This window comes from Vulpes lagopus, chromosome 21 (genome assembly GCF_018345385.1).
Source record: "Vulpes lagopus strain Blue_001 chromosome 21, ASM1834538v1, whole genome shotgun sequence".
NCBI classification, from domain to species: Eukaryota; Metazoa; Chordata; class Mammalia; order Carnivora; family Canidae; genus Vulpes; species Vulpes lagopus.
The window spans coordinates 37,533,607-37,549,206 of record NC_054844.1 but is presented as its reverse complement, the minus strand read 5'-3'; the positions used below and the strand labels follow the sequence as shown (position 1 = coordinate 37,549,206).

At 41.3% G+C, this 15,600-nt stretch overlaps 1 protein-coding gene across 4 annotated transcripts in view; it reads left to right on the top strand.

Moving 5' to 3' along the window:
- Positions 1 to 15,285, top strand: part of SLC38A1 (solute carrier family 38 member 1) — a 70,527-nt gene extending 55,242 nt beyond the window's left edge. For all 4 annotated transcript variants that reach the window (XM_041736251.1, XM_041736248.1, XM_041736249.1 and 1 more), the window contains exons 10-17: positions 587 to 645; positions 762 to 878; positions 2,098 to 2,177; positions 3,778 to 3,878; positions 6,204 to 6,322; positions 7,058 to 7,199; positions 7,301 to 7,398; positions 9,335 to 15,285. In XM_041736251.1, coding sequence (XP_041592185.1) covers positions 587 to 645; positions 762 to 878; positions 2,098 to 2,177; positions 3,778 to 3,878; positions 6,204 to 6,322; positions 7,058 to 7,199; positions 7,301 to 7,398; positions 9,335 to 9,436 — 818 coding nt within the window. In that variant the 3' untranslated portion in view covers positions 9,437 to 15,285. The remainder of the gene's footprint in view (positions 1 to 586; positions 646 to 761; positions 879 to 2,097; positions 2,178 to 3,777; positions 3,879 to 6,203; positions 6,323 to 7,057; positions 7,200 to 7,300; positions 7,399 to 9,334) is intronic.
- Positions 15,286 to 15,600: the final 315 nt, after the last annotated feature.

Here is a 15,600-nt window from a genome sequence, read left to right as displayed (position 1 = left end):
TAGATTTTCAAATCTAGTATCAAGACAGAAAGTTGCTTCTGTGCAGCCTCCCACATACAAGTTAACCCTGCTTTTGTGGAAATTATGGTGGTTGGGGGATTCCAAGGGTAGCAAGGTGAAGAGCCCCAGATGCTCAATTTATTCCTAGAAATCACTTCATCTCCCCTGTGTGTGCCCCTCATGTGGGAAGAGAAGTATTATAGCTGATATTCACTATGTACACAATAGGTACATAATAAAGAACTATGGAGTAGATCAAGGAACAAATGCATCTGGCCATAGGTCTCCGTCAGAGAGTATAGCAACCGAGAGCTATGGCCAAATTTGGGGCCAATTTTTTCCCTGGATCTGGGAATCTTCATTGTCTAGTGTATCGGGGAAAACGAATCAAAACAGTAATATAATGTTTTTATTTAAAGTCACCATTTTTTTTTTTTTACCAAATAAAGTAGCACTCTCAAATAATAAATCTTATGTTCACACAGGCATATTTGCATATTATTGGAACTATGCTTGAAATAATGCATTGAAAAAAACAAGATGATACGTGAAATAATAACAATAATTTTTTCACCTTTTCTTTTAGGGTATCTTGGCTATACTAGTGGATTTTCTTTGAGCTGTATGGTATTTTTCCTTATAGTGGTAAGTGCTGATGAAAAGGGTTGGTTTAGTTTTGCCATAGTACAGTGCCAGTTATTCATTGTTTGGCTTTAATTTGATCAAGTCCATTTTGTCTCTCCTATATTTCTTAATACCAGGTTATCTACAAGAAATTTCAAATTCGCTGCGATGTTGCAGAGCTAAATTCAACAATAAGTGCTAATTTAACAAATCCTGACATGTGTACACCAAAATATGTTACCTTCAATTCAAAGGTAAGTTTCCTCATCTTTTAAATATAAAAAAGAGCATTTTATTAAGGGCATTGTAGTTCTCATATTTGTTGTAATTAAACTGCTTTGAAAGTATTCATTCTCGATAGGACACCATACCACTGCTTCCCAAATTCCATAAATTTAGAGACCTTTGAGAAATAGACAAAGATTGTATTTCATGCTTCCTTTTATCCAGTTTATCTATAGGACAACCTTAAGCATTCTCTGTGAAAATCTCTTTCTGGATCATTAGCTCAGCTCCTCTTTTCCTTGTAGATTTTGAAAAAACAGATTAATAACATCCTTAGCCCACTGCTCTTCCCTCGTAGTGACGGTAAAGCACACCAGCTCGCACAGTTGTCAAATACGGATACTGCCACACATTGGCACTTAGAAAACTTTCATACGGTTGGGATGTTGTTAGTAGTATGGGGAACAGTAGACTACAGAACCAGTCAGGCTTGGATTCAAATCCTTTGGCAAGTTACCAAATTCCATGTAAAAAACTAGAATTCTGTGTCTTCCAGGGTTTTATAGAATGGGCCTGGTATAGAGCTTTTGCAGAATTAGAGCACGAGGAATGTCAGTTTTTCTTCCTTCTTTTTGTATCAGAAGTTATATTGAGATTGAGAGCTTTAAAAAGCCTTATCTGAGAAAACGAAATAGATACAGATCTCTCTCTCTCCGGCAACTCTAAGGACACAGCCTAAGTAACGAACGTGGAAGTAGTTGTCTTGTTGTCTTTTTAGATGTCATCTTTTAAGTCTGATTTGAGGTACCCTATGGAGCAAAGAGCCATGGAATAGAGGTGGAAGTCCTGGGTGTGTCACCTAAATTTTTGGAGGGAGTCAGAAGAGTATCGGTGGTCTGTCTACTGCTCAGGGTTGTTGTAGAGACTCAGTGAAATGACGTAGGGAAAGCGCTGTGTGACCGCCCAGCACCATGTAAATATGGGATGATGCTATGCCTGAAGTAGGTGCAATACACTGTGGGTGAGGTGAACCTAAAACCCCTCTGTGCCAAGTGCCTCACGTCTCATGCTAGATAAGCTCTCTTAGAAAAGCTGCTTCTATTTTAGATATCAAAGCCCTCCTAATAACCAAATAATCCGGGGATTCTGAAGAGCTGTCAGACAAAAATCAGCTCAGAGATACTGGAGCAGAATAATTTTTCGAGTAAAAATGTTTCTTCTTAATGTTTATTTTTCTCTTTCAACTAGACCGTGTACGCTTTACCAACCATCGCATTTGCTTTTGTATGCCACCCGTCAGTCCTGCCAATCTACAGTGAGCTTAAAGAGTAAGAGATTTGTTTTTTTATCTTAATCATTTTTTACATCCCCTCATTAATAGGCAGATATTGTATTAAAACAAATAGACTTGTATAATAAACCTCCATGGACTCATCACCCAGCTTCGACATTTACTTTCTGCCATTCTTGAGCAAGTACTATAATAAAGGAGAAAAGAAAAAAAGAACCAAAAAAAATCAGAAAACTGTAGTATATTTTGGCCATAAACATATAAAGTGGCCAACTATGTGGACTTTTTTGTTAAATTAGTTTTTCACGTACTATGTTTCTTAGGAGAGTTCAAGTATTCGTGTTACTTTATGTTACTTATGCTTATTTTACAAGTGTATAATAATAATCAGCATCTATAAACTACAAAATGCTTCATGTCTGATTTGCCTCTTACTGGTTTAGATGGAAAAGGCTGTGAAATCAGGGAGAAAGAAATCAATGTTAAGGCCACAAACTGGATAAAAGAATACTATTGTTCATTTTAAACCATGAAGATGATTCTGTGGATTTGTTTTTTGATTGCTGTTTTAGAGAAAACTAAAATCCTGCTTATAAATTTCCTCCTGGATTCTCTTTTTAGCCGACTCTTAGCAGACTTTATAGATTAAAATAGTCATCATGGCATAGTCTTAAGCTCAGAAAAGATATACCATGTAGCTATCTATTTCCATTTTGAAAAATGAAATAGATGTCTGTTAGCATTGATTCACTCATGACTCTTCCTCTTTCATATGTAATTGATATGTGGGTATATTTGGAAATACCTACATCTACCTATATGTACATCAGTCCTACTTTATGATCCTATACTCAGGATCATAAATATTTAAATATGTCTTTGACCTCTTTTAAACCTAATAGTCCAGCTTTTAGTTTGTATTTTTTCTGATGTGTATACTTCTCTCAATTTTTCCTATTATGACGCAAACAAATGTTATGACTGTCATGATCTGTTATTGACTACAGGCCTGATAGACTAATTTTTTGGGCCATTAAAGAAACTTAAAGTTCACCCAGAACTCCCAGAGTAAACCTGACCTGAGAGAGAAAGAGCCCTTCACCATCACAGCTGTGATCACTTGGGTACTTATTGGTCTGGAAACACAGACCAAGGAGTGGCAGGTGTATCCTGGGGCCGCACAGTGAGGGGAAAAAGGAACCTAAGTAGCAGCTGTAGCAGCAGAATACCTGAGGTCAAGTTCTAGCTGTGCCGTTCATCTCTGGGGCCGCCCATTTGAATTTATTCTGCTCTTTTCCCCTTACATGCTGAGTGTGGAGATAATATCAAAAACAAATATTAAAAAACATTCTCCGCCTTTTGATGAGAACCTGATATTCTTTTGAAAGAATGGGGAAGGACATTCAAGGGATCGGTAGTTCCATGGATCTCTCTCACAATATCCGTTTGGTATAAAAGAAGTTATTTTAAACTGGAGTAATTGCTGGGGGCAGTGAGTGTAGAAGAGGGGTGATCTCAGCTGGTCAGATCTTCCCTAGCCTGATAGAACGTTGTTAGTATTCTTCTGTGTTAGCACTGGTAGTTAAGCTCAGTAACATGGTTTGTAAGTTTTACAATTCCCTTATCTTTGTTCTTAGTCGATCACAGAAAAAGATGCAGATGGTTTCCAATATCTCCTTCTTCGCCATGTTTGTTATGTACTTCCTCACTGCCATTTTTGGCTACTTGACGTTCTATGGTAAGTGACTTCTGTTAGCGCGTAAATATAGGTATCTGTGAATAAATTAGTGAAAAGCAATATCCAAATAACTTTTAACATTTTTTAAAAGATTTATTTATTTATTTGAGAGAGAGAGAGAGAGAGAGAGAAAGTCTGAGTGCAGTGGGAGGGGCAAGATGGGGGAAAGAATCCTGAAAAGAATCCTGAAGTAGACTCCTTGCTCAGCCCAGAGCCCAAAGCACAGCTCAGTCCCAGGACCCTGAGATCACGACCTGAGCTGAAATCAAGAGTCAGCCGCTTAATCAACTGAACCACCCAGGCACCCCAATATCTAAATAACTTTTTAACATGATAGCCCAAAAAAGCAAGAAAAAAAAAATCTACCCATTGATTGTGCAGGTCTTTTCTTCTGCATAAAGCAAGTGGTGATGATTCCTTTGTATTTTGTGCAGACTGCACAATAGAATAATTACTGAAACAAGATACTGTAATTTTTTTTCTCCTAATACTGTCCTTAAAAGAAACTGCATTTTATAAGCATGCCACCTTTACTGAGGAAAGTTTAGAACTATACCGGAGAAGGCTCTCCTAATTGCTGTTGCGAATTGGGTCAGATTCCATTAATAGAGAGACAGAGACAGATGTTGAAAGTGAGAAAGAGCAGAGTGCTACACTCATGACACTTGTGTTAATTAAAAATAAAATGCCTAATTGTTCACTGGAAGTGGGAGCCCTGCAAAGATGTGAAGGAATGGCAGAGAAGGTTCAAAGGCATGAGATCTGAAAAAGAGAACAACTAGGTTTCATTTGTAACTTATTGGCCCTGTGGGAATAGTTTTCCTTCTTTTACTAGGTCTTCATCCTCTCCTATTCAGATTATCCTCAAACTGTATTTAACATCTTTCATTACCATTATGATTTGGGACTTGATTTAAATTTAAATACATATATTTCACATTGTTCTTTATTAAATCGTATTTCTTTGGGGCATTTTTTTTCCATAAACCCTAATGTCTCCAAACTTAAATAGGTTTGGAGACGATTAATTCAGCCTGGAGAAGATTGGCTACCCTGAATATACAGTTGTATTGTTACTGTTTTTGTAAGCAATGGCAAACAGCACTGTCTGATAAATCCATAAATACCATGTTGAATTTCTGCATAAAAATAGTGTTTCTAGCTTTCCTGCAGAGTTGCAGGGCTGGCGGTAGGTAAAGGGAGGGAGGGAGAGCTTCCCTGTTAATTGAACAGTCTCACTGTTACCCCTTCATGCATGAATTTTCTTTGCAAATCCATTTTTCCCCCACAAAAAATAGAATATCAAACCCTTTTATACTCTTTGGTTAAAGAAAGAGGCTCAGCTATTTTTAGATGGTTATAAATTCTGAATCAAGAAAATTAGAACTAATGAGACTCTCATTATAACCTAGGGTCCCTTTTCCAAAACTGAGACCAATCTATGGCACAGAATAGAATTGGAATTCCACCCCCAGAACCTTGAGACCAGTATAGTGAGAAGACCTTACGGGAGACATGCAGGAGGGGAAGATGCTAGACCTTACGGGAGACATGCAGGAGGGGAAGGTGCTAGACCTTATGCGAGACATGCAGGAGGGGAAGGTGCTAGACCTTACGGGAGACATGCAGGAGGGGAAGGTGCTAGACCTTACGGGAGACATGCAGGAGGGGAAGGTGCTCTGGTCGAAGGAGTGAGCATTTGCAGGGACTGCCATTCTAGCTTTGGTTGTCTTTGAAATCACGTCCTGAAGTTCAGAGTTAAGAAAAGTTCAAAATGCTACATAAGCTAAGTACTTTTTCTTTTTTAATAAGAAAAACATGTATGGAAGAGAATTCTTTCCTGCTGGTGGTGAAGTTAGCACCTCCTTCTCTTGGCCCCTGGAAGTGGAATGATAAGAGGAGGGTCTGAATGAGGCTCTGCGTGGCGTGCAGTCCTCCTGGCAAGACTGCAGAGGTGTAGCGTCGTTTGATGAGTGGCACCAAGTGGGGAAATGTCTAGATGAGGAAGGTTTTTGTGCTTCAACTCTGTTATTTTTAATTCCGATTTACTCCCAGGTTGAATTTAGTATAAGCTGAGCATCCCCACCCTGTCTGTGTAACTGCTTCTAGAAATTACTGTAAATTCCTTTTAAAGTTACATACGGACAAGTGGAGCCTGTCTCACACGGCATTTTTTTCTTTTCAACTTCATAAATTGTTGTAATAGTTACCTCAACACCTAGAACGTTGCTTTCCTTGCCCTTTTGTTTCCAGATTCTGTGTTGTTAGGAAAAACTGTCATTCAGCAATGTGTTTGTTTCTTTCTAATACTCTCCCTCACTTTAGAAAACGTACAGTCAGACCTCCTCCACAAGTACCAGAGTAAAGATGACATTCTCATCCTGACAGTGCGGCTGGCTGTCATCGTGGCTGTCATCCTCACAGTGCCCGTGTTATTCTTCACGGTGAGTAAGAGGCCTCCGAGCTGTCGACATACAAAAAGCCGAGGCCTCCCCTCTTCTCCTGTGTTCAGGAGCCCGCTCCAGAGAAAGCCTGCTGAGGGTGACTTCCCAGTGTCACTGGAACCATATATAGTAGGGAAGGACCCTGAGACTCGGTTAGGGCCCTTCAGAGAGAAAGTAGGGTCAGTGAGATAGGGCAGGCTCTGATGGAATAAATCTTAATTCTCATAATCTCTTCCTTCTTCACAAAGAAATGTAGACAGAATGATTGTTTTTAAAGATTTTATTTATTTACTTGAGAGAGAGAGAGTGAGCATGAGCAGGGGGAGGGGCAGAGGGAGAAGCAGACCCCCCACTGAGCTGGGAGCCCGATGCAGAGCTCGATCCCAGGACCCTGGGATCACGACCTGAGCAGAAGGCAGACGCTTAACAGACTAAGCCACCCAGGCATCCAAGACGGAGTGTTTGAATCTTCCTCGTACACGATGAGAAAACAGAAAGGGACCGGAAGAGAACACTTAGTCATAGATAGAAACAGAAATTACCCCTCACCAAAGCAAACTACCTATTTGTAAATAAAAATACTTTCCTTAAATCAAGACCTTTGCTTGTAATACTGTGCAAGGCCTTGCAAAACATTTCACAGATTCCTGTGCACCAGTACATGAGTTTCTGCTGAAAATGTGGAGGTTGGCAGGCCGGAGGCCGTCACGGAGTCTTTGTTTTCTTTTCCTGTAGGTTCGATCATCTTTATTTGAACTGGCTAAGAAAACGAAGTTTAATTTGTGTCGCCATATCTTGGTTACCTTCATACTCTTGGTGATTATCAACTTGTTGGTGATCTTCATACCCTCAATGAAGGATATTTTTGGGGTCGTAGGTATGGCTTGATGACTTTACACTTATCAGGACTCTACAACAGCTGTTTAGAAAGCTAAAATTTCAGCATAACAACATCAATTTTTTTTTCTTATTTTACAGGAGTTACGTCTGCTAATATGCTCATTTTCATTCTTCCTTCATCTCTTTATTTAAAAATCACAAGCCAGGATGGAGATAAAGGAACTCAGAGAATTTGGGTATGTCTCATGCCTGCCACTCTAATTTTTCTGATTAGTTTTTCATGTAAATTTACCAAATAAATAGCCCATCTCTCCCTTACCTGACCCTACTGGTAGCAACCTCAAAAGGGGAGCAGCAGTCCTATAGTTTTACCCTTTGGGGGATTTAAAATATCTTATCAGAATCTGATCTATTCTCTCAAAATGTTACTCTTACCGTGTTTTAACTTTTCCCTGAGCGAGGGTTGGGCCACCTGGGAAACTGGATGTTGTCATCGTCTCTGTAAGGCGATGCCTTGTCTTCAGCAAGCTAGGAAAGGGAGAGGGACTCAAAGATTAAGGGCAGCCCACTGCTTCTGTACAATTCGTGGTCATGTAACTCCTTCCAACAGCCCAGGGAGTGTGGGACGCCTTAACTTAAGACGGCTGAGTTAGCTTAAAGAGCCTTTTTATGGTTTGACAGAAATACTTTGGAACAACAGACCTGGATTCAGAAACTACCTTTCTACATTGGGATTCTTGTTTCCAGGTCTGATGAAGTTCAAAGGCATCTTGAAGGTGGTGCACTTGGAGACAGTAAGGGAAGCAGGGGTGAAGTGGCTGCTACATGAGTACCTTCTGGAGCACCATTTTGTTTGGCCTCGGAGAAGGCTTCTCAGCTGCCCTCCCAGATAGTGTAAGCGCTCCAACTGCACGTATCACCCGAGTCAACAGACCCGGGTGAGAGATGTAGGCAGAAGGGATCATCCTTGTGCATTTAGGAAAAGCAGCACTGATGCTGGTACAACATCTACTTCCCCAACAGGATTATCCCTGAAGCCAGAAGTCCCAAATCCTACTAAACCATACCAGTAGGGGCTTCACAAGGACAGAGAAGGAGCCCGTCAAATACACTCAGATTAAATCTGAACATGGTAGAGGCCTGTTGCTCGTGAATTCTCTGGGCCTCCTTAACCCCGCTCCCATGTTAAAACTGGTAGTAGGATCTAGCAGGTAGCATTAGACAAGGGCTCCTGTCCATGTGGGGCCCCACTGGGAGTTAGACCAGACCTGTGATGGTAAGCGGTGTACAGCCCTGCCTACCATTTGCCTCTTCTCCTTCCCTTAGCTCTATCCCCCAGGTTCCAGTCCAGCCCCCTTGGCTCTCCTGTTACTTCATCCTTCTTCCTGCAAAGCTCTCATTGGATACTTTTTTTTTTTTTAAGATTTTATATATTTATTCATAAGAGACACACACAGAGAGAGACATAGGCAGAGGAAGAAGCAGGCTCCCTGCGGGGAGCCCCATGTGGGACTCGATCCCGAGACTCTCGGATCACGCCCTGAGCCAAAGGCAGACGCTCAACCGCTGAGCCACCCAGGCATCCCTCATTGGATACTTTTAAGGCCAAGCAATTTCTAATCTCATGTTCTCCAGATTTTGGTCCCCTCTTCTGCCTTCCTGAACTCTTAAAATAACTTAGTTGTGGACACCCATTTCCTATTTCACTTGCTCAGATTGACTTTGCTTTTATATAACTTTTTTCCCACTTTTCCAAACAGAAATGTTAGCCTGCCAATGATAACCAACCTTGGTTGGTTCATTAAAAAATAACAAAATGACCTGTATATTTTCAGAGGCTTTTTTTTTTTTTTTTTAGTTAGGAGCTTAGTTTGAAAGAAACTATAAGGATACCCAGAGAGTTATAGAATGGATATTTGTTCTGAGGTGACATGAAGTCAAAGATCAGAATGTGGAGGATGGCCCTGCATAGCTAGTTCTTGTTTTCCCATCCTTGAAGAATCCGATCCATACAATCTTGGGATGATTCTTACAGTTCAGCAATGGTTGTAACAAACTCCAAATTCTGGGGACACACAAAGAAGAGGGAAAGTATTTCTATTTTTTTTCCCCAGGTGTATGTGGGAAATGTTGGCCTCACTGAAAATAACCCATGCCTTTGTGTTGCTCCAGGCTGCCCTTTTCTTGGGCCTGGGGGTGTTGTTTTCCCTGGTCAGCATTCCCTTGGTCATCTACGACTGGGCCTGCTCATCAAGTAGTGACGAAGGCCACTGAGACCAGCTGAGGACAGGAATCGTTCCAGCCCGCTGCCCCGTCATGTCACCACACATCAGCAATCTCTCATCACTTCTTTCGCAAGTTTACAGAAGCAAACAGAAATTCACAAGACACCTAAAATGGAATAACACTTCGGTAGCAAAACAAAAAACCTGTTTGTATAATGGTTCCTGTTCCTCTAAGATTTGGGATCGATTTCAGGATTGTGGTGTTTTTTGTTTTTTTTTTTTAAAGTTTCATGCAATTGTATTTCTTAGTATTCTTCACAATCAGTTATTCTTCACCCTCCTAACTCTATTTTTTGTGACTTCATGGTCCTTTAGAACTTTGAAAACATAATGATCAATCATGTTTATTTATTATGCATCTGGATTCTAAAATAGTTTTCCTGCCGATGTTCCACTCACACCATCTGTACCTTTTTAGAAGAGAAAACGAATCTTGAATTGTATATAGTTATTTTGCTTTACAGAAAAAAAAAATGGTTTCATAAATATTTTGCCTACTTTGGTTAACATAGCACACAGGGATAATCATAAGAGAGTGACAGGGTGTGTGCCATTGCTGGATCAGAACCTGCCCAATATTTGAGGTGGCTCTGATCAGCTGGCAGCCAGGTTCCGGCGGGCCAGTGGCCTCACTGGTACTACATCCTGCTTCATGCAGAGACATTCTCCAATGAGTGTTCTCAGCTGGGGAGGGGGTGAGAATGATTTCTTACCTTGGTAAATATTTTAAACTACACATTTGGGTTATCTAGCAAATGGAGTTTTGTTTCCCTCTTGGCCAACTGTGTCAAATTCCAATCCAAGTCACCTTCCACTGAGGGAGACCCGTGACACCTTTGTAATAAATCGAGAAGCTAGAGTATTGCAAAAAGAGCATCCAAAATGCCTAAGAAAATATTCCTCTGATGCAAATAGCCTTCAACCCTACGCCTGTATTGTTGAAGAGAGAGAAGACATTTTCTTAAATTATAAACCCAGCAGCTTTTACTCATGTCCACCAGCTTTTTGCACAGAGAATAATGTGTATCTAACCAAGGATGATCTAGGATAAGTAATTCCTGTTTTATATTGGGTACTTTAGGGGGTCTTTAAAAGACTTGTTTTATATCTATAAATTTAGGTTATTACAAATATAAGATTTTTGTACCTTAAATAAGCCTCATTCCTATTTCTTCTCCATCAACAATCCACTCAGAGTCTTGGGGAAAAAAAAAAAAGAAAAAGAACCTTCAGAGATAGCTTTTGAGAAGAACTTGTGACAAAATCAGTGTACCTTCCTTCCCTCCGGCGGGGACTTTGGTGCCTGTGCTGTCTCCTCTTCTCATCCCTAACCAAGGGGTGGGCCATTACCACCTGCCCAGCATCACTCACACAGAAGGACAGCGTTGCCTCACACCCTTACCCCAGCCCCACTGCCTCCTAAAGGGGGTGGAAGGAAATTACACAGAGACTGAAAAAGAAGAGAGTTGGGGACAAGGCATAGCTTGGAAAGTTGGAGGACAGCAAGGAAACCCAGAATCGCATCCCCCCGAAGCTGGGCCACCACCTGTGATTGGACAGGCCTTATCACACAGTAAGAAATGTTTGTGCTCTTGAAATAGGACTTGTGCTTTATTCATATTCTGGTTGAATTTCTCAAACTTGTACGTTCACTGAGCACAGATTTCTTATCCAGAGATAAGTAGGATCTAAACCGTAGAACCTTGGCGGGATTTCCAAGCACTTAGCTCTGCGTTCTGTTCCTCCTTTACTCAAATCCCCAAAGATCTTCACTCATCATTCCCCAGGAGTAACAAGGAACTGTCCCTCCCCATTTACAGACTGATGTCCCATAGAAAGGGCAGGCCTCGAAGCACCTTGTGATGGAAAGGTTATTTCCTGCATTTCTTGGTAGGATCATCATAGCTTTTAATGTAATGCTCCTGAGTTCTATCCACGTTAGGTCAGAGTTCAGGTATTTAGAGAGGAATACCTACTCATACATGAATACGTAGCCTAGTAAAATCCACAGCCACCTCTGGCCTTTTCAGCAGTGTCTTCCATGCTGGATGAACAGGGAGAGAAACTGAGCAACACAAGTCAGTTGGCCCTCAGAGGCTCGTCTAGGGCACCGAGTAATGAAATAGCCAGGTAGTGGCCTGACCCTCCGTTAAAAAAAGTACTGAGTTTAGTTTGCAAGCAATATTATGCTACTTTCTATTTTCCTCATTAATTTATAACAGCTCATTTGACACAAAGTCAACTTAGAGAATTGTAACTCTTGGGATGTGTAGTGATATTTTTGGATCTCTGGATTTTATGTGTCAGTACAGGGAACTTTTATTATTATTTAAGATATTTATTTAGAGGAGGCACATTGTTGTTGATGCCTGTGATACTGCAGGTTTTTAAAATCTTCTTTGTATGTTTATCTAAGTTGATTTTTGACTGAATATAATAGACCCTACTGTAATTTGTCAAATACCACAGATTAATCACATCATTTGTGTGGGATTAGCTGTAAAGTGTACTGCAATAATTCTTCTTGTTCAGAATAGTGAACTGGTAGCCAAAAATACATGTATCACAGATGTTAGGTAGAATTTAAACAACAGTCAAGTGCTATAGAAGTTTTTCTGCTAAATTAGTAGACTAAAGAATATTATACCTTGGCCATTGGGAGCAGCACGTTTTCCTTTGGTAGCTAGACCCTTAACACTAGTGAACAGTGCCAGTTTCATACTTTGGATTTAGACCTGTTCTCTAGTTATTATCACAATATACTAGTAAATCCCTAATTTAACGTAGTGTTGGGAGTGGGGTAGTAAAGTGTGTACGGGAGAGAAGTCGAATCTCATTAAACACAGGCTGTCCCCGATTTATAAGTAGATCATGTTGCAAAACCCTGTTAGTTGGTTGTTTGCAACCTGGAATGTATTTTCCTCTAAAAACCAGGTTATACGTGGTGGTTAGGCCACAGAGCAGCTAGGAAGGATGATCAAACCCATCATTTAGCAGAATAAGGATAATAAAGCGTGATTGCTAAAAAGCCTAGCCACCAGAGAGAATACTGTTTCTAAGGAGTATTTGTTCAGAGTTGCCAAGAAGACGTCACTCCTGTTCATGGAATCTGGACGGCCCACGCTAGCCACACACCAGCTGCTGGACGGTGGGGGGAGGGTGACCACCAGTTAGTGGAGACCATGTGGCCTGAAGCAAGGTCTCCGGCAAAGGAGGGGAAGAGTGAGTCCAGGGCCACCAGAGAACCTGGTGGGAGGAGGAGGAAGAGGAGGAGGAGGATGGGGCCTCTTGTGGGTTGTAAACCGCCAGGGACGTTCATTCCTCGGCTGGTGTCCTTTCTTTTGCCTAGAGGTCTCAGGCTTGGCCTGACTTTTCTGTTTTGTAGGACCTGTTGCTCCGTGGTTTGTCCCCCACCCCCACCCCACCCCAGTTACAGAACAGGACGCTGGCCAGAGCTTCCCCCGAGTGCCAGCCCACAGCACTTCGAATGGGTTTCGGGCTAGTGAACCACCGTTTAGCCTCCTAGTCAGCAGATCGGTGTCAAAGAGGCTCTCTACTGACTTTCCTTCTCTGTGTTTGCGGACCCTGTTGAGAAAGGCACACGTGGGTGACGGCCACGGGGCTGGGGGTGGACGGGACTGTGGTGGGATCCCTGTGTTTGAGGGGACACCGCAGAAATGGCCCCCACAACTGACTTCCTTCCGGAGTTGGACTCAAGCCTCTAAGGCCGTGGTTCTCAGAGTGCTCCCCGGATGGGCCACAGCAGCAGCACCCGAGGACTCGTGGGAATGCAGGGTTTGGGGCCCACCCCAGAACCAATGGAATCAGAAACTGTGGGGCGGAAACCCTCGGCAGTCTGGGTTTGAACAAGCCCCCCATGTGACCCTGATGCACGTCAAGTCAGAGAACCACCACAGGCCAACTTGTCTCTCTTTGCTTCCCCCCAGTCGTCCTACCTCAGAGTGTGGTGCCTAGGAAATGCTGGTGCTGACGCACAGTCGTAAAGGAAGGCTCCCCGCACTCGGGTCTACCGGGCTGAGGTGCCCTGGGATTACCTTTCTTTTGAAGCTGTGAAGACATGAAAGTGAAGTGTCTCTGTTTTTGTGGAGAACGCAAAGAAAACCCCCTTGGTAAATGCGGCCTTCCATAGAGGAGATCCTGAATTCGTGCCAGGAGTTAAGTTCTCCACAATGTTCGTGTGCGTTGTGTAATGATCCATCCTGCCCTCCTTTTAAAGTGAATTCTCTAGAAAGGTATGCACCGCATAAGCATCGACCAGCTGCTCGGAGAAGGCTGGGTTTCAGTAGGTCACAATGTTGGCCGCCCACTTATGGGGTGGGGAGGAGGTTGAGGACACCATCAGGTATTTGATCTCATGCCTCAGAGCAAAGCCACTGGCTTCCCTCAGTTTATCAATGGAAATGGCTTGAGGCTTGGAAAGGGCGGAAGCTTTGAGAGTAGAATGCCTCCATTCCACTTCCCTGTAAACTTGTAGCCACTCTCAAAACAAAGAAGACCCAGACTACATCACTGAGCAGGGCCAATGAATGGTTCTCCCTACGGATGGCAGATCTGAGGATCCTTCAGCAACAGAACATACTTCCTCTAAAATACACGCAGTGAATTATTGATGATGACATAGGGCTTTAGGTACAAATTGGGAATGGGGTGGCTAACAACGGAAAAACCTCCCTAAGTCTCAAAGGGAAAGTGCTTGAAAATTGTAAAATTCACAAGGCTCAGTCCTTCTCCTTCTTTAGGGTTTTCTCAGAGGAAGGGCTGTGAACTGGGCCCATCTGTCTACAGGCTTGACTTTGTGTTTTTAAAAGGAAGAATCTATGCAGCTGAGGTTTATTGTAGGAAATATTTCATTTGTATGTAAATACGTTGTAAATAAATAGGAGGCTGTATATTTTTGCAGTTGTTGATTCACACTGAAATAGAAGTCTGCATATCAAGAATCTAGTATCTGCATAACGAGAATAAATGTTGTCATAGATATTAGTGGTTTTGTTTGGGAATTAGGAAAATTTACATTCTTGCCCAGGTAACATCATCCTCTCAGTGTAAACTTGGATTCTAAAAATCTTACTTAATTGTTTAGAAAGCAAAATGTCTGAGAAATAGTTGCATTGATTTCTTGTATTAAGATCAATTATTTAAGAGATAATCCTCTGAGCTACAAATAAGGAATATTTAGACCCAAATTACTGTCATATAGACATAGGTATACCCAAAAAGACAAATTGTTTCTTCATAATGCTCTTTCGCCGTTAACACTGATACCACTACACAGTATTTATGAAAACAGAAGTTGGGGAGAATTTTTCTTTTCAAAATTAAATTGAATTGCTGCATTTCCCAAACCTTGGGATCTTTGAAAGGGGGAAAAAAACCTGAACATTAACTATGAGCACAAATTTGACGGGGGGGAAAAAAGACCTTTATTTTATCAAGCTTTTGAAAGTCTTGCATGTTTGCCTTTCATTTTCAGCGTTGACGCCAACATAGATTGTCTTAAGTCATTTTTTTCCCAAAACACTTGAATCTTGATCGTTGGTACGTAGTCCACGCTCCAGGGTCCAGTTGTATTTTAGACTTCATATAAGTCCAGTATGTGTAGCACACCACTGTTTTATTAATATAAAAACTTGTAAATGACTTTCAGATGGGTGATAGAAGTAAGTCACAAGTCACAAAACCTTGCTATTCATGGTTAATCAAACAGTTTCTTTTCCCCCCAGGATGTGGTGTAAATAAAGAAATATTAAGAAGTTCTGTTCTATAATTGCTCTGTTAACATAGTTTTTAAACATTAAAAAATGTGAACTAAAAGCATTTTTGAGTTTTGCCTTCATTCTTTTGGGATGCAGTACTAAAATGGGGGGCATTTGATTGTTGGAGACAGATTTGCACACATTTGTCAGTGTTCTGGAACGTTGTATGTTCATGAAAACTTATATTTACATATCCAAACTTGAAAAAAAAACCTCTGATAGAAATATGATCTGAAACATATTACATATTTCTCCATTCTTTGCAATCAGGGTAAACTAAACATAATATTTCCTTTTTAAACTCAGGTTCATCTTTATGGATCAATTTCTATGCTATATTGTAATAGGGACTCTGGTCTTCCTCTCCTCATATTGT